Source organism: Apis laboriosa, unplaced genomic scaffold (assembly GCF_014066325.1).
Source record: "Apis laboriosa isolate Shangri-la unplaced genomic scaffold, ASM1406632v1 scaffold35_cov144, whole genome shotgun sequence".
Classification (NCBI taxonomy): Eukaryota; Metazoa; Arthropoda; class Insecta; order Hymenoptera; family Apidae; genus Apis; species Apis laboriosa.
The window spans coordinates 108,138-134,970 of NW_025222966.1; the positions used below are offsets into that span (position 1 = coordinate 108,138).

Below are 26,833 nucleotides of genomic sequence, written 5' to 3' on the forward strand. Positions count from 1 at the left end.
TAAAAATAAATATCTCAATTAGTTATTAAAAAAACAAAAACAAAAATTCGAAATTCCTTATCATTTTAATTTTAATAATATTAATGATTCAAAATGAATTATATTTTATTTAAAACTGTTAAATAAATGAAAATAACCAAATAAATGAATATTAATAATTATTTATATACATATATATAAGTAATATAAAATTATGTTTAATCTATCAGGTGATCTATTGTGAAAATATAGTTACTTAACCTTATCAAAAATAATAATTTTGTAATAGCAAAAGGTAAAAAAAATAAACATGAATGTTCTTGTAAAATCTCTGATATCAATAGTAAGCATAAATAATAATATGTTATTATTAAAACAATAGTTATGTTCTTATTAAATTTTTAAAAATCTTATTAAACATTTAAAGTATTCGTAACACGTAATTCAAGGTTAAACCAGTACCTCTACGACGTATTTCAATAACTTGTATATATTGTAAAGATGATTTTCAAGATGTAATTCATCCAGAAAGCCAAGAACCAAATATACCATTATATGTAAAACGTAATGAAGAAAGTAAAGATATAAAAAAAGCTCGGTAATATATAAAATAAATAAAATGTTATTAAAATTAAAATTTAATATTGTTTTTTTATATTTTATTTTTATATAATATAGATTATTGTATCAATCTCGCAAACGTGGCATGTTAGAAAATGGTCTTCTTTTAAGTACATTTGCTAAAAAATATTTATGTGATTTTGATGATAAACAACTTCAATTATATGATCATCTTATCAATTTGCCAACCAACGATTGGGATATATTTTATTGGGCTACAGGCGCAAAACCAACTCCACCTGAATTTGATAATGAAGTTATGGATTTGTTAAAAAAACATATCAAAAATGAAGACCGTCAAGCAAGAATAATGCAACCTGAGTTATAAGTATATAAGTATAACTTAGTAACTGTACTTAATAGCTTCAATTTTCAATTTAATCTTAAAAAATAAAATTATGATAATATAAAAAATTATTTGAGTTTTTAGGATATTTTTTGTTTATAAACATAAAAATATAATAGTATTTATATTATAAATATAATATTTACAATTATAGAATTTATAAAAATATATAATTATAATGTTATCTTTTATTTATATATTATATATTAATCAATATTATTAAAAATATTTTTTATTATAAAATTGTGTATATATACATATTTTATTTATCTTATAAAAACATAATACTATTGCATTATTTTGTGATGAAATGCCAATTTCAAATTAATATAAATACATTATCTAAGTTACATGGAATACCATGCTGTTATAAATACATATATATTACATATTAAATATCAATCTTATCTATGTATGTTTATTTATATTATTTCTTTGAATTTAAGCTTACTAATCCCGGTCCTTTGTTTAAATTTGTAGTCGTACATTTTGCTTTTGTTGTTGTTTTTCTTTTTTGTGTACTAAAAATAAAATAAGAATTATCAAAAAATAATATATAATATATCATTATATTTAATATGATATTAAACAAAATAAATAAATATATACCCTGATGTTCGTTTAAACTTTTTATTTGTATTACGATAAGTAGTTTTGCCTTTACGTTTTTTACCACGAAATGAGTTAATTTTACCGGAAAATGTAGGAGTATCATTATACCACATATCGTCATTATCATCATCACTACTCTCTTCCTTTTCTTCACTCAATAATACTGTTAAAAATCATAGTATAAATATATTATTAAATTAATATATATTATTAAAATATATCATATTATGTATAATTAAATATAATTTATATAACTTAAATATAACATTTTATTTACCATATTTTTCTGCAGCATATTTTTGTGTAATATCTAATAAAGCTTTTCCATATTTTTCAAAGTTTGCTTTAGTTACATGTGGGATTTGTAGCATAGCTTCTTCACTATCTGGAAGTATTTGACTCATTGCCCTAATTGCAATCATGTTCATAACCGATGATGCTGAAACATCAAGTGCTCCAGCAATTCCTCTTATTATCTCCATTAATTCTTTGTAACATCGATCTTGTAATTCCACAAGTATTTTATCAATTTTTTTCGTAATTGTAGATACTGTTGCTACAGCAGTAGTACTATTACTAGACTTTATAGGAAGCATTATCTATTTTAAAAAATATTATATTTTAATAATTTATTCTTATAATTCACTTTTAAACTAAATAATAAAATAAATTGAATATATTATTCTACTTTTATATCTTTTTTTGTCATGAATTCCGCGGCATTTGGTCCAATTTTTACATAAGCACAAGCAATTTCATTGTTTATGTACATTTGTTCTTGTAAATATTCCTTAAGCACCATATGATGTAATAAACGGTCAATATCAGCTCTATTCCACGATTTTCCTCGACCATATAAAGGGGATTTATTAAGACCTATAAATATTTAATATTACACAAGGAGATAATATATATATAATATATTGAAATTTAATTTTTATACCCAATTCTCTTATTTTTTTGATATCACTTCCTTTAAATATATCTGTGAGAAGTACTAATGTAAGATTACAATTTCTTGTTTGATTATTTAAATCGCGTACAGCTTTCATAATCTGTTTTGCATCATCTGTTGCATCTAACATAGTAATAGTATCCTAAAAAATTATATACAAAATATTTATATATATAAGATATTTAAATAATTTAATTAATACAAACTTTATTTTTTTAAATAAAAAAAAAACTTACTTTACTTCTACAATTATCGCATGATGTAACTTTGTTAGCAATGCATTGTTCTCGATCAAATATTTCACCAAAATAATTTAATTGTTGTGTTCTGCGACAATCTGTTTTATTTTCACAAAATGATACCATTTTAAATAAATTGTCGATATGAGTTTTTATTATAGTAGGATTTGAGTTATCTAGTTCAATCATTTTTCTAATCCTATGCATATCAGTATAATTATAAAATAAAATACAATCTGCATTTTCTCCATCACGACCAGCGCGTCCACTTTCTTGATAATAACCTTCGATAGATTTTGGTAAAGCTGCATGTATTACAAATCGTACATTTGGTTTATCGATACCCATTCCAAATGCTATTGTTGCACAAACAACTTTGATCTAAAATTTTTTATAATTAAAAAATTATGTAGTTACAAAAAAATATTTTTATTACTTATTTTCATACTTCTTCTGAAATCCATCGACCTTGAATATCGCTTCTATTATTATCTGTAAGGCCAGCATGATAACTTAATGCTTTAATGCTATTCTTTCGCATGTGCATTGCATAATCATCACAATCTTTACGAGATAAACAATAAACAATACCACAGTCATTCTTGTATTTTGTTTTTATCATACCTATTACTTCATCTGAACAATTTTTACCTTTTTTTGCGATAATGCTATATCTTAAATTAGGTCTATTAAAGCTTGACATGAACCTAATCAAAATAAAAATATTTTATTATATAAATGGTAAAATTTCGTATGTTAAATATATTTCAAATCAAATTACATACCATTTAGGTGTAGTAATACGTAATTGATGTAATATATCGCTTCTAACTCTTGGTGTAGCTGTTGCAGTTAAAACAATGACTGGCACTTTAGGATAATTTTCTCTGAGACAATTCAATCTTTTATAATCAGGTCGAAAATCATGTCCCCATTGACTAACACAATGTGCTTCATCAATAACGAATCTTGCTAATAATCTTCTATTATATAATGAAGATAAAATATTGCAAAATTTTGGAGATGCAGAAATTTTTTCGGGTGTTACATATAATAATTTAAGAGCTGGATCTTTTTTTGAAAGTTCTCTATATATTCCTAATGCTTGACTATCTGTTATTCCTCCAGACATATGTGTAGCTGGAATCTACAATATTATTAATGAATATATATATAGATAAAATATGATATTTAAAAAACTTACATCAAGAGAAGTGAGTTTTTGAACTTGATCAAGAATAAGACTTTTTAATGGTGAAATTACAATTGTTACTCCAGGCAATAAAAGTGCTGGAAGTTGATAGCATAATGATTTTCCTCCTCCGGTTGGCATTAAAATAAAACAATCAAATCCCAAAATTGCAGCATTAATTGCTTGTAACTGATTTGGTCTAAATGAATATAATCCAAATTTTTGTCGGAAAATCTTAAAAAATATATTTGATACAAAAAAATTTAAACGTTATGTTAAATATTTCATAGAAATATAGATATAAATTTTTAAAATAATATTGAAAAATAAAATATCCTACTTTTAACATTTCTCGTGAATGAGGATATGTTAATCCATCAAATTCACCACTGACACCATCATTTTTATAACTTCCAGTAAAAATACCCATTTGGATATTTAATTTATCCTTCTCTTGTTTTTTTTCATTTATAGTATTATTAGTACTTTGTGTAGCAGTTTCTTTAAAAAAATAAAAATAAAAAACAATAGAAAACTTACAATAATAAAAAGAACAAAAAAATAAGTTCTTAATTATTATAATTTACCTTTAAAACTTGATTTTATATTACAATCTGTACTTAATGCAGGAAATTGCTCAAGTTCTTGAGTCAAACAATCAACTATATCTTGTGAATATGAATATGAAGTATTATCTATAACAAATAAATAATTATATATATGTATAATATACATATAATAAAAGTATAAATTTACCATTTATATATGATGCATTCTTTATATTCAAATTATTTTGATTATTTTCATATTTTAATTTTTGAGGAATTTGAACAGTTTTTTTTCTCTCTTCAGAATATATATTTTTTTCATTACTTTCAATTTTTTCTAATTTATCAGAACTAATATTGAAATTAGAAATGATTGTTTTAGTATTAGCTACTTTGGATTGTTCTTCTTTTTTCCATATTTCTCCTATTTGTTTAGAAATTTCAGAAGTCACAGATGCCTTAATAGGTTTTTTCAATTGAAATATACTCTTTTTCGTTTGAACTAGAGAATCATTTGATTCATCTTGAAGAGAAATATGTGAATCTATATCCTCTTTTTTCTTTATGTAAGATTCATTATTTTTTTGTAATGATTGAGCAAAATCTTCTATTGTTGGTGAAATTGTAGTTTTCATTTTTATAATATTGGTATAACTTGATCCTATATCTGAACAATTAGTATTAGATGCATTGAAATTATCATTATCAGAAATTACTAACTGTTGATTTGAAAATTGTGATGTTTTAGATAATGGTGAATCATTTATGTATCTATTTGTAATTTCAGATAATTCCTGAACATGTTTTTGATTTTTATCATATTCAATATGTGTTAACTTTGTTTCAACCAGACGTATCTTTGCTTTAACATGTTGATATAAAATTTTTAAATCTTGAAATGTATGTGTATTAAATTGTGGAAATTTTTCTAATACTGGTAATGGTATTTGATCTAATGCAGTATAAAATTTTTCAAGAATTTCTATTTGAAAATTTTTTAAATGTTTATATCTATCTTCCAATTTATCTTTTGTAATCTAAAAATAAAATTAATAATAATATTTAATAATAATAATGATTAATATTTATTAAAAATAATATTATCAATAAAAAATAAAATCATATTAATATTTACTGGTACTGAAGACATTATTGGTTTCTCTTTTGCAAGTTGTATCCATGAATTTAACTCTTTTCCTAAACCTAAAGACTTCAAATTTAATTTGTAATCTGGTCCTATCCATCTTTTTATTGGATTTTTTTTAGGACTATGTTTAAAAGTAGGACTGTTGCTATCTGAATCTGATATTATAATATTTTCTTTTCTTTTGGCTTTTAAGCATTTTTTGGGAGTTCTTGGACTATCATTTTCAATTAAAATTTTTTCTTGTATGTCTACTTCATTATTCTTAGATGATTGTAAAGATACATCATCAAGTGATGATTTATTTTTTTCAAATGATATATTTGATATTTGTTCTTCATCACTACTACTATTAAGAAATTTTTTTCGGTTTAAATTTAAAGTTCGTTTTATTTTATTATCATCTTCACTATCTGATGAATGAATAAATTTAATCTTTGATTTTTGTGTATACCCAAATTTAATAAGTTGTCGTTTTTCATTTATCTGTGAATTTTCTTCTTTAGAATCTATATGATAATTTTCCTCTAAACTACAATCTTTTTCTTCTATATTACTTTTAATAACATCAATGAATGTTGAATCATCAGAACTATTCTAAAATGTATAATTACATTATAAAATAATATCTTTTACATATATTAAAGATATACTTACAATAGATATAATGGATGTTTTAACATTTTCTTTTAATTTTTCTGTATTAGAAGACTTACAGTCTTTAGATATACAATTTAAACTTTCATTTAGTAAATTTGTATTTGATAACTTAGGAGTGCTATAAATCATCATTATACTTTTTTATTACATTTTTATTATATATTTATATTCTAAATATAATTAAAACATTTAAGATACAAATAATATAAAAATAGAAGTTTAAACTTAAATTATATATATATTATATTATAAGTGATTTTAAGAAAAAATTTGTCATACCTTGATTGTATAATACGTTTATTATTTATATGTTCAAGAAATCCTTTAAATGAAGGTTGTATTTCATTTTGACTAAGTGGAATTTTTTTTGACATTTTTTGTAATAATAATATTATTCAAATGCTATAGAATTTTGAAAGTACAATGTAGAAGTATGAAAGTTGTACAAAAGATGAAATAGATCACGTTTGATTATTATATTATTTATATATAAATATAAAAGATATAAAACGTGATGTTGAGGAAATAGCAAGTAATAAATACAAATGATGAATGAATTGTCTTTAAAAATCTTTTTCAACTTCATATTTTTTTAATATAAGCAAAATGCAGCAGTGTCATTATTAAATTTATAGTTATATACAAATACATATAGGTTACGCACAAATTTAAAATATTAAACTAAATATTGAATTAAATATTGAAAAATATGTTTTATATAAATCTCTCAACTTCATTTGCAAAAATTTTATAAAATAGTATTTGTGAAATAATTTTATTTTAATTCAGCTATTCTCTTCACTTACACTGCACATTCGTATTCTGAATTATTATTACTCTCTGATGAACAAAAGCGTGATATTTTATAGGGTATATATTTTATAGGGTATATATAATTAAAATTATTTATATAAATAAATAATATTGTATTATATAAATTTATTATATATGTATTCGTATAAAGGTAAATTTCATTTCGGATTATCCGAGAAAGTAATTAAATTTGATTTTTCTTTTGTATATTTTAGACACCATCAATCACAAATATTTGAAGCAAAAAATTTTAAATTTAAATTTTTTTTTCATTTAAAAAATATTATTTCTAATGTTTTACAACATGTATTATTTTTTTTTAATATGTTAAAGGATATTTTGTTTTATTCAATCTTTTCAATATTTTTTTACATTAGTAAATATTTTGTATAATAAAATAAATTAACTATTGCTATTAATTCCTTCACAATTCTACAATTCTACAATTCTTTAGTAATAATCTCTTTTAGTAATAATCCCTAGATATATCATTGCATTGCAAGATTGGTGTAATATTGCATAAACTTTATCACCATATTGTATAAAAATAATTTAAATTTCGTATATATAAATAAACTTATAATATATAAAATATATATATAAACAATTTATGTACATTTTACGAATAACTTATATATAAAATATCTCTAACTTATATATAAAATATCAAATAAAATAAAATTATAAATATTTTTTTTGTTGGTTGATAATTTCAGATAAATAAGATGTTATTACTCTTTTGCATATTATAAATTTTAGGATAATATAAAGGATAATATAAGAATAATTTAAAAAATTTTTAAAAATGTATTTAAGAGAATATAAAATTATATTTTTCTATTTAAAAAAAAAAAATAAACAATTTTAATAATAAAAAATTTTATGATAATTTTATTTATTTAACGTAATTTTTATTATAATAAATAATGTTTAATAATAATTTAATAATAAAATATTTTTACCATTGTTATTTTTATATAAAGATATATGAAATATAAAACTTTTTAATATATTGAATAAATAACTAATGAATAAGTTCCATAAATGTAAATTCATAATGAAATTATTAAAATAGAAAATTCAAGATTTCTATTATATTCTAGTTTATCTTTGCCAACCATATCATTATGATCAATATATATATATGAAATAGTGTAAATATTCTCATGATTATATTAGTAATGATCCTATAGAATTACTTGATTTATAAGTGACACATATTGCTACATATTACAATTGTTATATATAAATATATAAATTTTTTACTATAGATAAAATATTATTATGGATCAACTATGCAAAGAACCTCATCTTGATATAGTAGTTGAAGAAAATGAAATTGTTGATGGTGCTAAAAAGATAATTAAGAAAATTAGACCAACATGGCCTTTAAATAATTTACATTTTAAGGTAAAATATTTATAAGATATAATATAATATTATATAGTGATTTTTTACATTTTATATGGATATACATGTATTTACAAAGATTTATGTATTACATGTATTTACAAAAATTTAATGTTACTTATCAATTTTTAAATGATAAGTAATTTTTAAAAATTATAGTTTTTAAAAATATATGTTTTTTTTAAAGTATATATTATTAATTAATTAAAAGTTATACTTAAAAATATTAATATTGATTATATAACTTTTAATTCAAAATTATTTAGATTGATATTATAATAATATAAATAATGACAATAATGAATAATAAAAAAAAAAATTAAGCTAATTGTATCTATTATGTTATATAATAATTCTATTTCATATTTGACTTATTTAAATTTGTTATTTACATTATATTATCATTATTATACATTATGATTATCAAATGTTTTTATTTCTTTTCAGGAATCTTTTTTTTATCTTATATTATATTATATATATTATATTTAAATATATATATTATATTATATATATTATATTTAAATATATTGATAATATATTTATTTTTTTCTCATTGTTAAATTTAAAATATTTAATGTCTTTCCTATTAAATATATAATCATTTTACATTAGTCATTAAGAATTATATTTTTATATTTAATCTAATAAATTTTATAAATACTAATTTATTAATCTTTATTTAATAATCTATTAATTTATTATATTTTATTAAAGTAAAATAAAAATTTATTTAAATAATATTGTATTTTTAGATATTTACAGATGGAATAACAAATAAACTTATAGGAGTATGGTATGCTGAACATTACAATGAAATGGTTTTAATTAGAGTTTATGGACATAAAACAGATTTGCTTATTAATCGAAAAGATGAAACAAGAAATATTCGAGTAAGTATAATATTTAGAAAAAAAAAAGTAAAAATATATATGATTAAAATAATTATCAATAAATTGATTTTTTAAATAGATATTAAATAAAGCAGGTTTTACACATTCCATTTATGCTACATTTAATAATGGTTTAGCTTATCAATTCATTGAAGGTAACATACTTACATTAGAAACAGTCAGAGATCCTAAAATATATATATTAATTGCTAAAAGAATGGCTCAAATGCATAAACTTAAACCTGAAGATGTTGAGATATCCAAAGAAGCTTGCATTTGGAACAAATTAGAAAAATTTATGGAAATTATGCCAAAAAAATTTTTAGATGATATTAAACAAGCAAGGTATTTTAAAGTTTAAAATATTTTAGTTATGTATTGTATGTAGATTAATTATTATTATCATTTTTAGATTTGAGAAACTCATAAAGCCATTTGTAATATTAAAACAAAATTATCAAGTATTAAAAATGGAACTTATAAGTTTGAATAATGATATTGTATTTGCTCATAATGATTTACTTCTAGGAAATATACTTTACAATCAAAAAGAAAATACAGTTACATTTATTGATTTTGAATATACTGCATATAACTATCAAGCTTTTGACATAGCTAATCATTTTGCTGAATTTGCTGGTAATATATATATAAATAAAATATATAAATATATATATAGAATATTTTCTTTAACTCATAATATTAAAATACCTCCTATGAAAATGAATAAAATTATAAAAAAATGCTCTTATAAAAATTATTTAAATTATACATAAATTATATATATATTATATGTACATTATATAATATATATATTGTACATTATACGTACATTAATACTGATAATAGATTTTTTGGACATATAGAGATCATATAAAAATGATATATGTTTTTTTTAGAATCAATATAATTTTTAGATGGATTAAAAATTAATAGTTTAGAAAATATTTTAATTTGAAATTTTTAAAATTTGATATATAAAAATTAAAAAAAATACTAATAATTATTATTTTGACATTATATCCTTATATTTTTATACAAATTTTAAATTATATTTTCTAAATTAATTTTTAGAATAAATAATTAAATTTATTTCTGACAAAAATGAACAATCTGCATCAATTAATACAGTGAAAATTATATATGTCTATTTTAAAAAATTTATATCTTCTTTGTATGATCTTTATGTATATAATTATGTATATATTATATACAAAACAATTATTAATCTAATTTATATTTCCTTCATTATTCTAATAAAATATTCACTTTTATTAAATTTTTTGTTTTGCAAAATTATTGTAAAATTATATATATATAATTATTAATATATAAAATAATTTTGTTTTAAACATTTAATTATTTAATATAAAAATAGATATTTAGAAATATTTAAATAATAATAAATTTTTTCAGAATTTTTCTCATGATTCAAATGCTAAATATGATAAATTTCAATATGTTATTTGATAAATTGATAATATTAGAAGATTAAATATAATATTATAATTTATTTTTTTATATTAAATAATTTTTATAAGAACTTTTTTTTTGATAGATTCAATCTTTCGCGAGATATTTCAACGCGAGTTGAAATATTTTAATGCGAAAGTTAAAAAAATTAAATAGTTAAAAAAATTACATATTTAAAAATTATATTACAAAATATACTACAAAATACTACAAAAAATACAATATATTACAAAATATACTAATAAAAATTAAGAAACAAATTAATCATTTACAAATTTATTTATATTCTTCTAAAATAAATAAGTTGGCATTAATATAAATAAATAATAACTTATATATCAATAAACAATAAGTTTTTTTAAATATACTTGCATAAAAGTCAAGTAAAGATAAAAAATATAAATAAATTTGCAAATGATTAATTTTTTCTTAACTCTTATTTGTAAATGTATATTTCTATTTTTTAATATTTAAAAATGTTATAATGTTATAATATTTTAAAATATGTTATGTTATAATATTTATAAATGTTATATGATATAAATAACATTTACTGATTATTGTATTTAATTTTAGGTATTGATAATCCTGATTATTCTTTATATCCTAATGAACAATTACAAAAAGCATGGTTAAATATATATCTTCAAGAATACAATAATATAAATTATGTACTTGAAAATGAGATTAATTTATTGTATTTTCAAGTAAATAAATTTGTTCTTTTATCACACTTTTTTTGGGGTTGTTGGGCTCTTATACAAAGTGAACATTCAACAATTGACTTTGACTTTTTACAGTAAGTATACAAAATATATATATATATATATATGTACATATGTAAAATATGATCATAAATATATTCTTTAAAAATTATTTTAATGTTTTTTTTATGGTATTTTATAGATATGCCGCGATACGATTTAATGAATATTTTAAATGGAAAGAAAAATATTTTAATATAAAAATGTAAAAAAATTTTTTATATTTTTATTGTTATGTGAAACTAAACATTCCAATATTTATATTTGTTATATTATGTAAATAACATTCCATTATAAATTTTCTTATTTATATAATTTCTTTTATATAAATTAAAAATTTTATTGTTGTAATAAGATTTATATTGTATTATAAATTTATCAATGAGTATTATTGTATAGAGTAAAAAAATAATATATAAATGTTTTTGTAAATATTATTTTTAAAATATAATAATAAATATAATAAATAAAATATAATTTCAAATAAAAACATCATTGATTATAATCCACTTATAAATAAAATAATATTTTTATAATGATTAATATTGTTATTAGTTTACATTGTATATTAGATTTTTTTTTTATATACTTAGAAATAAAATTGGAAATAAAATATTTAAAATAAATTTTAAAATTATTTCAAATATCAAATATAATTATTATCTATTAAGATTCATTATTTATTTTAATCAAAACCTACCTTGTTAGTATTTTATAATATTAAATAAATAAATTTAATTCATTAATATTATTCGTAATTATAAAATAAAATAGAAATTATGTAAATGGAAAATAAAATTTATATTTCATGTAAGTAATTTCAAATAATCTCGTATTTTTATTATGTACACATATAATATTCAGATAAAATAAGTAGAAAAATTCTGGAACTAAACAAATATAAAAAATGATATGCAAAAATATCAATTAAAGCTTATTTTTCGAATAATTTAATTTTGTACTAAATAAAACGAAATAATAAATGAGTTTGATGAAGATAATTATTATATTATATTGATTGTGCGTTTTCTTAACTATGGCAAGTAAAAAGTTAAATTTTAATGCTTAGAAATTAAAAATTATTTAAAATTAGTGTTTTTTTAAATATATTAATAAATGTACTAAATGTATAAATTTGATAAGTTATTAGGATGCCATATTGGTTTATATTCACAATTCGTCCAATGAAATCAATATCTGCATAAGACGATTATTTAGATGTGATAAATAAATTCAATTATACAAATATATTGCTATATTATTTCTAATTAATCTGTATCAATTTGTATAACAATACAATTGTAATAATTATTTATTTGATTAATAAAATTTTTTTAATAAAGTTTAAAGTTGAAACAAAAATAATTTATTAAAACAATTATTACTATCATTGTTTCTCATCTATGGCGATCAAGAAAAAGTCTATCCTATTAATTCGATATTTTGAAGATATTATTTGATGAATCTAAATGGACATTTCTATATATAGACAATTCCACACATTGAACAAACTATGGATATAAATCAATAACACATGTATATTATTATGTAATATTCTAATAACTTATAAAAAAATATTTAAAAAATATAAATTATATATGCTTAAAAAATATTAAATTTATATGTGACTTTTGAATTAATAAATTCCTTAATGAATTCAAAAAATATTACAAAAGCACAAAAAAAAAATAACAATTTACTGTTTCGAGATAAAATTTACTGTTAAAAAATATCAATAAATAATATCAATAATAGAATAAATATAATAAAATAAATCAAATATAGTTATAAATGATATAGATATAAAAATATATAAAATATAGTAAGGTTTCTTTATTTCTCTTTTATTAAATTAAATTTATCAACTAAAGTAGTTGATAATTGCTGTTTGTTAAATTTTTTTTTAAACAATTATATAAGTAAAATAATTAATATCAATAACTAATCAATAACTAATATATAAATAATTATATATCAAAATAATTCGAACATTTTAAAAATTAACTTAAATCATAGTAATTCGAAATAAAATTATATTGTAATATATATATATATATATTTCTTCATCTTTATATTATTATATTATCATTTACATTTTTATTTTTTGAAATTTATTGTAAATATTGACAATATATATAAGATATCTCTAAGTTATTGATGATATATTTAATTAATAAAAATATATTGTTACAAATATATTTTTTGTTAATAAAGTGATATATTTATACAAATAAAGAATATATGGAATATCTCTAATTATTAATATAATTAATATAACTGATAGAAAGTTATTCTTTAAATTAAGAAAAAATAAATCAATAATAAAAAGGAAGAAATAAAAAAGAATAAAATTTTTTCATTTGAAGTTTTATTTCCGAATAAATTAAGTTAAACAAAAAAAAAAAATTGATTAATTCTCAAATGGATTATCGATAGAAAATAATTCTATATATAAAAATAAGCAAAAAAAATATAGTATAAATTTTTTTCACTTAAAAATTAATTTTTGAAAAAATTGAATTTGAAAATTGGCTTATTATAATTAAACATAAATATTCAATTTCAAAAACAAGACCTCAACTAATAAAATATATTTTTTGTTTATTCCCATATGTTGAATAATCACGTATCAATGGTTCATTTATATTTAATTGAAAATTAACTGATTTCATTTTGATTTAAAAATTTGTCGAATTTAATTTATTCAAAAATCTTAAATGAAAAATTTTTTTTTACTTACTTTTTCGTGAAAAATATCCTTTTCAGTTATATCAATAACGAGATATTTTATATTCTTATATTCTTTATTTATATAAACATAAAAAGTTTTATTAACAAAAAATATAGTATATATTTTTATTAATTTTATTTTTATTAATCATACACAATAAGCATAGAAGTTGACAATAGTACTATTTATTATTTTTGAAAAATGCTAACACCAATCAAAATTAAGAATATTTGAGAGAGAATATTTTGTAACTCTGATTAAAGAATATCTAGTAATATTTTTTTCCTAATAAGCAGTAATTTAAAACATTATAGAATATAAAATTTAATAAAATGAATTATATTGTATTTAGTTTATTAGTCACTGATTTATTATATAATCCGTAATTTAGAACAACATAGGACAAACTTTTATAAGATAGTAGATCTATTTTGTATTTTGTCTGTGATTGTACTCATATTACATTATTAAATTCTATATTCCTATATCATATGGCAAAGTCGGTCAATTGACTAGCAAGTATGTTTTTGTCTGGAGTGATCACGTACGCATCTGCACATACCTATAAATCAGTGTTTATTTTTAGTAGAGATTTCGAACATTTTGAAAAATATTTGTAAATACATGTGTTATAAACAAGAAATGTAGAAAATTATTACTTAATTCGAATATAAAGAATCACTTTATAATATTTATACAAAAATTTCGAATATATTTATATTTAAAACTATCTCTTTATATGGTGAAAAAGAACTCTCAGACGCAAATACATATACTCAACAGACCACGAGCTTAGTAATTCGTTTACTTGGCTTTATGTGTGTGAATCTGTCACAGCAATAAATTAATTTACGAAATAAATCAAATAATAAACGAATTCAACGCATCTAAATGTGTACATTATGTGCTTATTTTTTTGTAATTAAATATCTCTTTAAAATCTTTAATTAAACAAAAACAACATATTTGAAATTTAATAATAGCGCGAAATTTATGGCTTTATAACTATTTACTTCTTAAGTCAAACTATTGTTTTATGTTTTTTATTGCTTTGTTCTAATTATTTATGAAAGTCTTGATTAACTTTAACTTTAAAAATCAAAAGTAATCAAGAGAAAATTCTGGAAATTTATTTCAAACGTTACGAAAAATATTGAATGAACTATATATGTATATATGAATCCCGGCATTGTGAAACGGTGTATTGGTTTTTAAAGTTTCTTTTAGAAAACGTTATATACTGATTGTATAAGATGCACATCGCATGTAAATGTTTAAACGTGTCCATAAAATCCAGGGGCACTGAACTACAGAAGTTCAACATTAACGATATTGAATTGACACTTGAAGAACAAAACGATAGTTTTTTTCATCAGGTAAAAATTTTTTTAAAACAATTGCTATACATTTTTATAAAACATTCAATTTTAAAAAATTTATATTTCAAGAGTAATCATTACAGAATATTTAACATTTTTTTATATAAATAGAAAAATAAGATTTTATTAAAAATTTATAATATTTTAGCTAATAATAACTTTAGATAATAAATATTAAAAATAATATATTATTCTAAAGTAATGTAGATTTTTTATTAAAAATATTTCTCTATTCTTAATAGAATCTTGCAACAGTATCAGAGCTTGAAGGTATTACTAAAGAACAACCAAGTTTAGTAGAAATAAGAAATATTGGATCATGGATTATTCATCGTTGTTATAATTGTTCAATATATACCCATGCTGTGCATAGAGATTATGGTGCTGCTTTAGTTCTTATTAATACTGATATTCTTGTGAGTTAAAGTTATTTTAGAATTATTATAGATTTATAGAATATAAAATTTATAGATTATAGAATTATTGTATAATTATTATAGAATTTTAAAAAACTTTTTATAAAAAATATAATTATTTTAAATAATTTATTTTATTTTTATGTATATTTTATTTGAATTTTAATACATCATATTTTTTTTATTATAGAGTTTACCTGAAGAAATAAGTAAATTAAAATCTAATCCAGATTATAGCTCAGTATTTAGAATAGTAATTGCTCATAATACATTAGATGAATTGGATTATCTTCAACAACCTAATAAATTTTCTGGTAAATTAACATTGATTATTTAGCATGGATTAATTTAGTAATGATTATATACATATTATATCTATAATTAAATTGATTAAATTAAAAATATAATAAAAAATAATAGATACTAAATAATATATTTCATTTTTTTTATATACAATAAATATTTTATTGCATTTCTTCAGTGTCGCAGTTACCTAATAATATACAAGTAGCTTTGGGTGGTCTCCAACAACAGCTTGAAGAAGCTGTTCAAAGACAATCTGTTGAAATAGAGAATAAAATTCGTACTTTCACAGCAGAACAATATCAATTATTAGAACAGTTTCGCGAAAGAGCTCATAATGAACATAGAATATTGACAAGGTTTTATCTGATAATTACAATCTTATTTTTTTATTTAATATTATATTTTTAGATTTTATACTTATTTTTTAAATAATATATATTTATATATACTTCAGATTAATTTGTAAAGGAGAAGAAATAACTAGATTAACAAATAATATAGAAACTCCTCCTGTAACCCCAGACAGTTTTACAACCAGTTTAACTACCTCTGCAACAAATACAGTAAATACATCACAGATAGTATCAAATGAGACAAAAATCATTGCAAATTCTAATGTTAAACATGAAATTGGTGCTAAATATTCTTCTAATCCTCTTATTGTATGTCTTATTAATTATTTTAAATTATATTTTTAAAATAATATTTATTATATAGCATATAATTTTTTAATATTTTGTAGAATGGTAGTATAGATAAGAAAGATCGAATATATATATATACTAAGGAACCAACTAGTTTTGACACAGAAGCTTTATTTCCTTTGGAAGGAATGGAAGATACTTTAAATGCTGATCAAGTTCAATCTTCAGAAGAGGGATCTGATACAGATGGTTAGCATTTAATTTATATAAATAATTTATATAAATATATACATAATTAATATATATATATTACATATATATATTTAATAAATTTATATATAAATGTAGATAATGTTAATTACATTATACTTAGATTCAGGTCAAGATGAAGGTATTCATATGCCTAGAGGACAAAGAGGTGGACATCCTACATTAGCTAAATCATTACCTGTTAGTGTTCCATCTTTTCCATCCTTTGTTCGTAGAACAGTTCAAGATCAAGATGATGATCAGGTATATGTATGCAATATATATTTTTTTTTTACAATCTAAATATTTTTTTAATTATTATGTAACTAGTATAATTTTATAACATAATTTTATAATATTATAGTAATTCCATAATATTTGTTAATTAATATTTGTTTATATGTTCATATATATGTATGTAAGTATTTATGTTGTTTTAGCTTTCAAGAGATCCACATGATCCACATAATATTCGAGCTTCAATTAAAGCTTTAGCAAAAAGCGTTCATGGTGATACAGTATTTGGAGATTTGCCACGTCCTCGTTTCTCTACTCAAATCTGACTTTACAATAGTCTCAAAAAAAGAGAATAAAATTAAGTTAAAAATTTAATATTCATATAAAGTACCTATTATTGATAACTGTCTTTCAATGAATGCTACGAGAGGTTAATGTAAGCAAAGATATAGACAGAATAAACATAGAAATGTATGGAAATATTAATATTTCGCATATTTTGAATATTTTAGGGTAAAATATTATTTCAAATCTTAGCTTTGTTAGTTTGTTGAGTTTATACAAAAAATAAAAAAAAAAAAAAAAAAAAAAGAAAAGAGAAGAAAAAAGAAAAAAAATTTCATACCTGCATAAATTTGAGGCTATATTATAAAGATATAAATGTGCTATATATTTGTTACAGATCATAATGTAGAATGTAAAAAAAATTTAGATTTCAAAAATTAAAACAATGTGAAGTTTATGATGCCATATCTAAAATAAAATTATAAAAAAGAAGCTGTTCAAAGACAATCTGTTGAAATAGAGAATAAAATTCGTACTTTCACAGCAGAACAATATCAATTATTAGAACAGTTTCGCGAAAGAGCAAAGAAAATTTCTTACATATTAATTAGTAATTGAGATAATGGAATGATTTTATTATTATGATGATTATTATTTCTACAATATGTTATCATTAGATGTAGAAAAACAATTTATTATAAGAATTGTTTAGTATGATTATTAAGTTCAATAGCAAAATACTATTGGAAATTATATCGATATCATATGTAATGATTTATTATATTAAGTCATTTCTTTATACAATTTTTTTTTTTATAATATAAACTAACTTTGTTAAACTAACTGTGGCAAAGAAACAATATTTTCCTATAGTGATATATAAATTACTTCATCAAAAATAAATATACTAATTAGAAATGTTTGCATAAAAAAATTTTTTTAGATTTCTATACTTATTATGTTATGATATATCTATTAATATGTTTATTTTTTGATTAATTAACAATTCAATTTAATTATGAACAAAAAATTTATATAATAAAATAGTATATGTTTCTAAGAAACATTTTTATTTATATGTGTATACAAAGTGAAACAATAACTATAATCATCTTGAATATTTCTTATTTTTAATTTAAATTTATATGATACAAAGGAGATTATAATATTATAATAATGATAATTTTTTTGTAAGATTGTCAAAGATTTTGAAATCCATAAATATCTTTTTAAATGATTTATTTATTTATCAAAGCTATAATGATTCAATGTATTTTATTATTTAATAAGCTTGTATTTACTAGGAATAAAAAAAATATAACAAGCATAAATTAAAAAAAATTAATGGTGATTTTGAAGTTTCTATTAATTCTATTAATTCTTTATCTATAAATATAAATAGATTATTATTGTAATATTATATTTTCTCTTGTATATATATAACATACAGTTTGTAAACAGAATTTTTCGATATCTTTAAAAATAATGGAAATATTCAAATTGATTCAAATGATATTAATGCATGTGCAAAAATGTATGTAAAACATACAAAACTTCGTTTAAAACTTGAACTTTTTATACAAACTTTTATAAAACTTTGTTTACGTACGTTTTTGTATAAAAACGAAATGATAAATATTTCAATAGAAATGTTATTTTACTTTTATATTTTGAATTTATTATCAAAATCATTTATTATGTTATTTTTTTTTTATAAAATTATATTATTAGTTTTATGACTTTGTAATTTTTGTACCAATTAATAATATCGTGTGATAAACAACATTATAGATTAGAAACAATGAAGTGAATTAGTACAAAAACCTATGTGGCTTTTTTAATCATGTAATGCACAGTTATAAAATTATATATGAATGTTCTATTGATCAAATTGTAAAATATAAGAAATACTCCAGAGATGTCAGAAATCATATATAAAAATTAATAAAAATAAAATGTTACTGTATGAAAGAAATAAAAAAAAATAAAAATGGATAATTAAATTATTATCAATAAATTTATATTTTAGGATTATTTACATTAAATTGGTAAATTTCAATTTTAAAACATTTTATATACAAAAATGTACAAAAAAGCACATTAAAAGAGTTTATTAAATGAATTTATGAATATTATTAATTGTTTTATTATAAATAATCTATAAGTTTTTTTATTAAGATTTATGAAACTTATTAATGTTCTCACAATTTTTAATAAAAATATGAAAATGGTATATTATAAAGTTTTAAATAAATTACCAAATAATAGAATTATAAATTTTATAAATAATCTTTTACCATTAGTTTTTTAATTATGTAATTAATTTAATTGTAAACATAATACTGTATAATATACGATGTATATATTTATTCGGATAAAATTATAAATTAAAGGATTAATTAATTTTGATTTCCAATTAATATTTATATATAAAAATTTGAATGAAATATATGTAAGTTAAACATCATCAATAATTGATAGAAGTTTTATTTTTTCCAGCAAGTTCCATTTGTGCAGCAGCTACAGATTTCATACCTTCTTGTACAGCAGTTAAATTTGCTTTCCATGCTGCAAGTAAATCGCGTAATTGCATCCATTGTGGTTTGCCAAATGTTCTATGCATAGTACTTGAAATGAGAACTTTACGACCAGCTTGATCCATACGAGCCCTAACAAGTTTTGTTTTCAAGACTGAAATATAAAAAATTGATTTTATTTTTTTTTTATTTACATAAAAAGAATTTATATAAATGTTGAATATTTCGATAACTTAGTAAATTTAGTTTTACCAAGCCAGTACTAATTCATTGATATACCCTGTATATATTGTCTCTATTTTCATAATAAAATTTAGAGATTGTTTTTATTTATATAGGGCATATTTCCTTATGACATATTTTTTAAATACATATTTTTATATACATATTTTTTATAAATATATTTGTTTAAAATTATTTTTTTATTATTTAATATATATTCTAATTGCATTGTTATAAAATTTATAAGCATATATATAACTTATATAACTTACCATCAATAATAAAACTTTCTACTTCGTCTTCATTAATTTGTAATTCTTCTTGAATTGTATCAAATGACATTTCAGGATTTGTTTCTGCCAATTGCATAAATGTTAATAATCTCATCTTTTTCATATTTTGTTCATGATTTAATCCTAATAATAAATATATAATTTATATTTTGAATTTGTATTATACATATATTAGAAATATATATGTCTGTTAAGGTTTATTCATTAAATAAACAATTAAAACGTTAAATGAAGTGAGATACTTATATTTTCATCATATCATCATTCTTGCCTGCACTTGGCTTTATTTAACGCAAACTTGAAATTGTTTATAACTTAATAAATAAACTTCAAATAGACATTTTCATATACCAAATTTTATGCCTTTTTTTAATTTCTAAAATCAAATTTCTTCTATTATCCATTGTCTATTAACGTCTATTTTATGGACAAAGTCTAGTTATCAATTCTATCAAATAGTTTTATCAGATTATAATTATCAATCATAATAATAATAAACATAATTTAAAACAATATATTATTTTATATATTGTCTATACAAAATTACATTATATTAAGTAATAGGTAACAAATACATATATGTAACATATGTACATACCAAGTTGATGTTCTACAAATTCTTTATGATGTTGATAAAAATCCAAATATGCAGGTAATTTATCTTGTACAAAGACAAGAAGTAAATCATGAATAAGTTCTCCTTCTAAAAATCTTACAGGCTTTAATGCTAAAAGTGGATCTAATAAGAATGTATTTGGATCTGCTAATGCAGCTAAAATACAACGTTGTGCATCTTCTCTAGCTGCAGAAGCATTTTCTGCTGTATAAGTACCTAAGAGTTCTACCATTACTGCAGCAGCTTGTTCCCTATAACAAGAATATTCATTTCATATTACATAATAACAATATATTTTATAGTAAAATTTTATTTACCCTTGTTTACAACTTAAAAGTACTTCATGAAGTAAACGAAGTAATTTTTGCATTTGTTCATTTGATGGTGGAAGTGATGCAAACTGCTGTTTTAATTGATCTATTCCACCATATACAGCTTTTACTTGATCAACATTGCGAGCAATTTGAACTAAATGATAATAAACATGATATCTCATTGGAGAATCATCAGGAAGAGATTGAAATAATAACCATAATCTGAAAATATTTAAAGTTCTATTTTGATACCAAAAAATTAATGATATTAATATTTTTCACATAACTTACGCTTTTAGGCATACTAAACCAAGTTTATAACCAGGAGCTTTTGTCAATTTCTCACAAAATGCTAATATTAAATTTTCTGCTCGTTCAGTGGGAATCTAAAATGAAATATATAAAATTAATTTGATATTATTAGAAGAAATTTATTAAATTATTTAATAATATGAGAAACATAAATAATGTGAAATATTTAACAATATAAAATATTTACCACTATCATAATAGATACAATATCATTTAAGACTGTTTCTATTTCACTTTCATTTCCTTCCTTAAAACAAGCTTCACAAACACCTATTATTTTATGTAAATCATCTTCTATACCTTTAGGAGATTTTTCTTCACTTATTTCAGCACCCAAATTTTTAAAATATATCCTTAATTCTTGTGCCTAAAAATAAATCATTAATTCAAAATTATATATATATATATATAATTTTTTTGCAATCATATTTTGTGTATATATCTTTATCATTTTTTTAAATATATAAATAAAATAATAATAGAAAATTTAATATAACCTATAATTTTCATTTAAAGAATGTAATAAAATATTTGCGGTATCTAATTGTATTTTGAATATATATAATTTTATAGAGTTTTAAATATGTAATATAACTTCATTATTAATTACCTGATCTTCTAAGGGTAATTCCATAAAAATCGGAGGTACTTGCATTTTGATGATTTTTACCACGTTTTCTCAGTCACAATTTAAGAAAGAATAAGTTTACTAGTAACTAGTTAAAATTTCTTATTTTTCTCATGATTACCAATGGTAAAGAAAGAAATTTCTATGATTGTTAGTAGAAAATATGGTTTATTTTAAATACAAATTATAGTAGAATGAATTTGGCATTAGTGTCGAATTTATAATTTAATTATTATATTTTATCTATAATATTATATTTAATTAGATTAGAAATATATTATATTTAAAAAGAGATTAAATATTTGGTATAACTTCTTGGTAGTATTATCTAAAATCTAAGAATTAGAAATCATGAAATCAACGCCATCTTTAGAATGTTGAAAATGAAAATTTATAAAATAAAGAAAGGAAATAGTAGGAGACAAATTTAGTAAGAATTGGTCATCAGCGCCATCTATTGATTATTAAAAACATTTCTTCAAAAATAGGTAAAGGTAAAATAGGATAAGTAGGTAAAATTGTAGTAAAATAGGATAAAATTGAGAAACGTTATCTTTTGAGTCATTTTAGAAAGATATTTTGAAAGATATTCAAGAGATGGCGCTGATGATCAATCTTTATCTTTTTTTATCCCTTTTTTTTATGTTCTACAATATTATATAGATGGCGCCAATATCCTAATTCTACTGTCATCTACTATTTATCTTGTTTATATGTGATCTTCAACATTTGCACTCAAGAGACAATTTTAATATTTAATAAATTTTTATTGTTTAATTTATTGATTTAAATTAATATATCGATCTATCAGCTATCTACATCTATTTGAAAATTCAAATACTTTTATTCCTAAAGTATTTAGAATAAATAGAGAATGAAAATTACTTTTGCATAATTTACTATATTCTCGTAAAATATATAACAACGTGATATCAAATTAATTAATTTTAATTAACTAATACAAATAAAAAATATCACTCATTATTATTTCAAAAGTTCCAAATCTACTTCGTACAAATCTTTTCTTTTTTTTTTCAAACCGTCTTACCAGTTACTAAAATATATAATGTTATTTGAACAGAATTTTGCCATATTTGATTGATATATTTATAGTTCAGTTTTATTTGTGCGCGATCTGTTTAGCGTGCATTATCAATAAAACATGAAAAACATTTTACGGATGACTACCAACTGTTTCCTGTGCGCTCAACTATTTTTATAACTCTATTGGTTTGAAGTTCTTTGGGAAAGCAGTGAAAATAATTTCGGTAGACCGGTAGCTTGTTTAACGACAGTGACGTTAGGTATCTGGACCACCGAACAAGTTAGATGCTTCTTTTTCTTCGTTCTTCCGGCACAAAGTTTCACGAAAAACAGAAATCACTAGAGATAAACATGTACTCTGAAAGTACTTTTGAAAAGACGAGAGTGGAATGTTGGCTAATTATTGAACGAGACGTCGCAATCAGATAGAAATGTTGGTAATTATTTATAAAGATAAATGGTCCTAATTTTATTTTTGTATATAATAATAGTGTAAGTTTTACACTAATATTTTTATAATATTAATATTATAATTATATTTTAATATTATTATTATTTTAATATTATAAATTTTTAAAATATTATAAAATTATATATATTAAATTATTATTTTTATTATTATTATTTAAATTATTATTATTTTATTAATATTATAAATTTTTAAAATATTATAAAATTATATATAAATATTATAAATTTAAAAACTATTTGTAAAATACTTGTTAGATGGATAAATGATTAGAGAATAATTGTATAAATTCAAGAAGGATATAAGTTTTTTCTTGTAAATGGATGGATGAAGATTGCATATGCATAAAATTATAAAATGTTATGAATAAACTGAAAAAAATATTTTAATATATTTCTTTCGAGACTGTTGTAAATTATTATATTAGAAGAGGCGAGTGGTAAAGCTTGAAATTTATGAAACAGTTCCTTCGAATTAAGGATTTGTATAATACCTCGAAAAAGCATACTTATATATGCTGTACAACATGGATTCTTCCAAATACGTTTCCAAGAAACGTTCAAAAACTTCTTTACTGAATATTTTATATCCTTCTCTAAAGATATAGCTCCTCCAGGTTGCGAAAAAGAATCTTCAAGAGAGAAATATCGAATCTTACATTTAAAAATAAATTGGTTTCCGAAAAATTGTTATTACTATTAATCTTTTAAAATTTCATAATATTATCTTAATTTGAACGTTAAATTGTTTTTCATTTTAACCATTTTCGTGCACAGAAATTTAATCCATTAAAAATCGTATACAGTGTATTATTCATTGTTTAATAAAAAAATAAATATTCCAATTAGCTTTATTAAGTTCTTATTAATATATTTCTTAGTTTAAAATTAAAAAAAAGATCGAATTCATTTTAATTTTAATTTTATATATATATTATAATTACTTTGTTGAAAGATTAAGAGTGTTTTATTTGTTAAAATAAGAAATATTTAGATTAATCCATTTTATATTTTAATCGAAATATACTTTATACTTGATTATTTTCTTTGCTTCAAATATTTTTGAATGTACAAATAGAAAAACTATCATTAAACATTTTTTGGAAAGAAATATAATCGAAACATTTATAAAATTTCGCGCGCTTCTTACTCAACTGTTAAATTTCCCACATGTATGCTAACAATGCGCATTGTCTGAGGTTTTTCTCCGGTGAATGTTGAACATTCCATTCCACGGAGGCCATTTCGAATCTATATATAGAGTGTAACATTAAATAATTTTTTTCAAATATCCATAAAATCATTGCACGAGAAAAATTCATACAGTTCAATGTTCTTCATTTTATTTATTTATTTTTTTTAAACATTTAGTTCACAGATATCGTAAATCCATTTTTAAGTTTTATTACCACCAATGTTTAACCAATGAATAAATTCTACTTCAGTAGTGCGCATTATCATCACGGTTGCATATCGTCCAAGTGAAATATTTTCTTGAAAAATTAAATTTGTCGTCCGTTAAATTATCATTACCTTATCTTATGTAAATGCTTTTAAACGATTTCAACGTGTGCTATGATAAAATCGAAATTTTAACGTTTTACGAAATTTACGCTTTTCGTGTCGCTGTAAAAGCTGTAAGAACCAACCGTTCAAAGACCCGCCATCGCGTGTCTGATCAGACAAGGAGCATGGACAGTACTTTATACTGCAGCTCCATCTGCGGATTTTCGTTTAATAAGCTCATCTGTATGCGGAATTATATTATCTTAGGCGATACTAGCGCCACGTGAACGTCATATTGCTCTGTTAACTTTTCTGTTCGTTTGTACGTGAGTGGTCAAATTGATCATTATGTTTCCCTCTTGCCCATTAGATGTACTAGATGCGTATTCTGGTAAAATTAGTAAAATTATTATACGTGGAATTGTTATTTAATGTGAATTTTGGGTAAATAAAAAATATGGATAAATATAGATGAAGTTTATTTTAAGTGGATGAGAAATATAAACGTAGATACAACAGTGAATAAGATATGTATAAAAGAGTTACAATTTATAATTTATAAAAGTGAGGAATTATAATATGTATCATTTTAAAAATAAAAATATTCAATTATATTAAATCTTTCGGTTAAAGTACTATCATCTTTTATATGAACAATAACCGCAAAGTAGATTTCATCTACGGGAGAAAATTAGAACTCCAAGTACAGTAAATATCTTGGAGAGATCAAGCCAGTAAAGTAGATCAAGATATCCATACACATTATAAATTCTGGAGAAACACACTGGAATTCAACTATCCGATAAATCAAAACTTTATATTATAACCAAGAATATATAAATTTTGAAGGACAAATTATGATTATTGGATAGAATTAGACCACCTTAAATCTTGAATGCAATCCATTTTTCTCATAAGTCTTAAAATATTATAATGAATAAATTGCTAAGTTGTCTTTCAAATTACTATTCAAATCAACTTATTCAATTAAAAAAAA

At 20.4% G+C, this 26,833-nt stretch overlaps 5 protein-coding genes across 7 annotated transcripts; 3 read left to right on the forward strand and 2 right to left on the reverse strand.

Annotated features, from left to right (window-relative positions):
• The first annotated feature begins 190 nt into the window (after window positions 1-190).
• LOC122715430 (succinate dehydrogenase assembly factor 2, mitochondrial-like) lies at window positions 191-1,014 on the forward strand. The gene is made up of 3 exons (XM_043937618.1): window positions 191-322; window positions 429-577; window positions 658-1,014. The coding sequence occupies exons 1-3, from the start codon at window positions 290-292 to the stop codon at window positions 926-928; spliced, it is 453 nt and encodes a 150-aa protein (XP_043793553.1). The 5' UTR covers window positions 191-289; the 3' UTR covers window positions 929-1,014.
• A 146-nt stretch (window positions 1,015-1,160) lies between these two features.
• On the reverse strand, window positions 1,161-6,803 carry LOC122715427 (Bloom syndrome protein homolog). 2 transcript variants are annotated; one of them, XM_043937614.1, is made up of 15 exons: window positions 6,576-6,803; window positions 6,294-6,414; window positions 5,628-6,233; window positions 4,701-5,529; window positions 4,532-4,639; window positions 4,285-4,445; window positions 3,957-4,178; window positions 3,538-3,899; window positions 3,201-3,459; window positions 2,750-3,133; window positions 2,502-2,655; window positions 2,247-2,434; window positions 1,836-2,157; window positions 1,556-1,721; window positions 1,161-1,467 (listed from the first exon to the last, which is right to left on the reverse strand). In XM_043937614.1, exons 1-15 carry the CDS (start codon window positions 6,668-6,670, stop codon window positions 1,374-1,376), a joined length of 4,071 nt encoding a protein of 1,356 aa, XP_043793549.1. In that variant the 5' UTR covers window positions 6,671-6,803; the 3' UTR covers window positions 1,161-1,373. The 2 variants fall into 2 exon arrangements, with proteins under 2 accessions (XP_043793549.1, XP_043793550.1); XM_043937615.1 differs by having other exon boundaries at window positions 5,628-6,228; window positions 6,576-6,801.
• Window positions 6,804-8,133: 1,330 nt separating this feature from the next.
• On the forward strand, window positions 8,134-11,858 carry LOC122715462 (ethanolamine kinase 1). The gene is made up of 7 exons (XM_043937678.1): window positions 8,134-8,263; window positions 8,381-8,519; window positions 9,275-9,412; window positions 9,492-9,757; window positions 9,825-10,051; window positions 11,462-11,684; window positions 11,792-11,858. The coding sequence occupies exons 2-7, from the start codon at window positions 8,394-8,396 to the stop codon at window positions 11,856-11,858; spliced, it is 1,047 nt and encodes a 348-aa protein (XP_043793613.1). The 5' UTR covers window positions 8,134-8,263; window positions 8,381-8,393.
• Window positions 11,859-14,909: 3,051 nt separating this feature from the next.
• Window positions 14,910-18,727, forward strand: LOC122715449. The gene is made up of 8 exons (XM_043937657.1): window positions 14,910-15,756; window positions 16,002-16,175; window positions 16,366-16,489; window positions 16,657-16,837; window positions 16,936-17,143; window positions 17,224-17,374; window positions 17,499-17,638; window positions 17,815-18,727. The coding sequence occupies exons 1-8, from the start codon at window positions 15,634-15,636 to the stop codon at window positions 17,935-17,937; spliced, it is 1,224 nt and encodes a 407-aa protein (XP_043793592.1). The 5' UTR covers window positions 14,910-15,633; the 3' UTR covers window positions 17,938-18,727.
• A 1,509-nt stretch (window positions 18,728-20,236) lies between these two features.
• On the reverse strand, window positions 20,237-22,889 carry LOC122715408 (eukaryotic translation initiation factor 3 subunit M). Of its 2 annotated transcripts, none has more exons than XM_043937575.1 (7): window positions 22,801-22,889; window positions 22,378-22,557; window positions 22,170-22,264; window positions 21,882-22,100; window positions 21,547-21,815; window positions 20,928-21,011; window positions 20,237-20,587 (listed from the first exon to the last, which is right to left on the reverse strand). In XM_043937575.1, exons 1-7 carry the CDS (start codon window positions 22,843-22,845, stop codon window positions 20,364-20,366), a joined length of 1,116 nt encoding a protein of 371 aa, XP_043793510.1. In that variant the 5' UTR covers window positions 22,846-22,889; the 3' UTR covers window positions 20,237-20,363. The 2 variants fall into 2 exon arrangements, with proteins under 2 accessions (XP_043793510.1, XP_043793509.1); XM_043937574.1 differs by having other exon boundaries at window positions 20,928-21,071.
• Window positions 22,890-26,833: the final 3,944 nt, after the last annotated feature.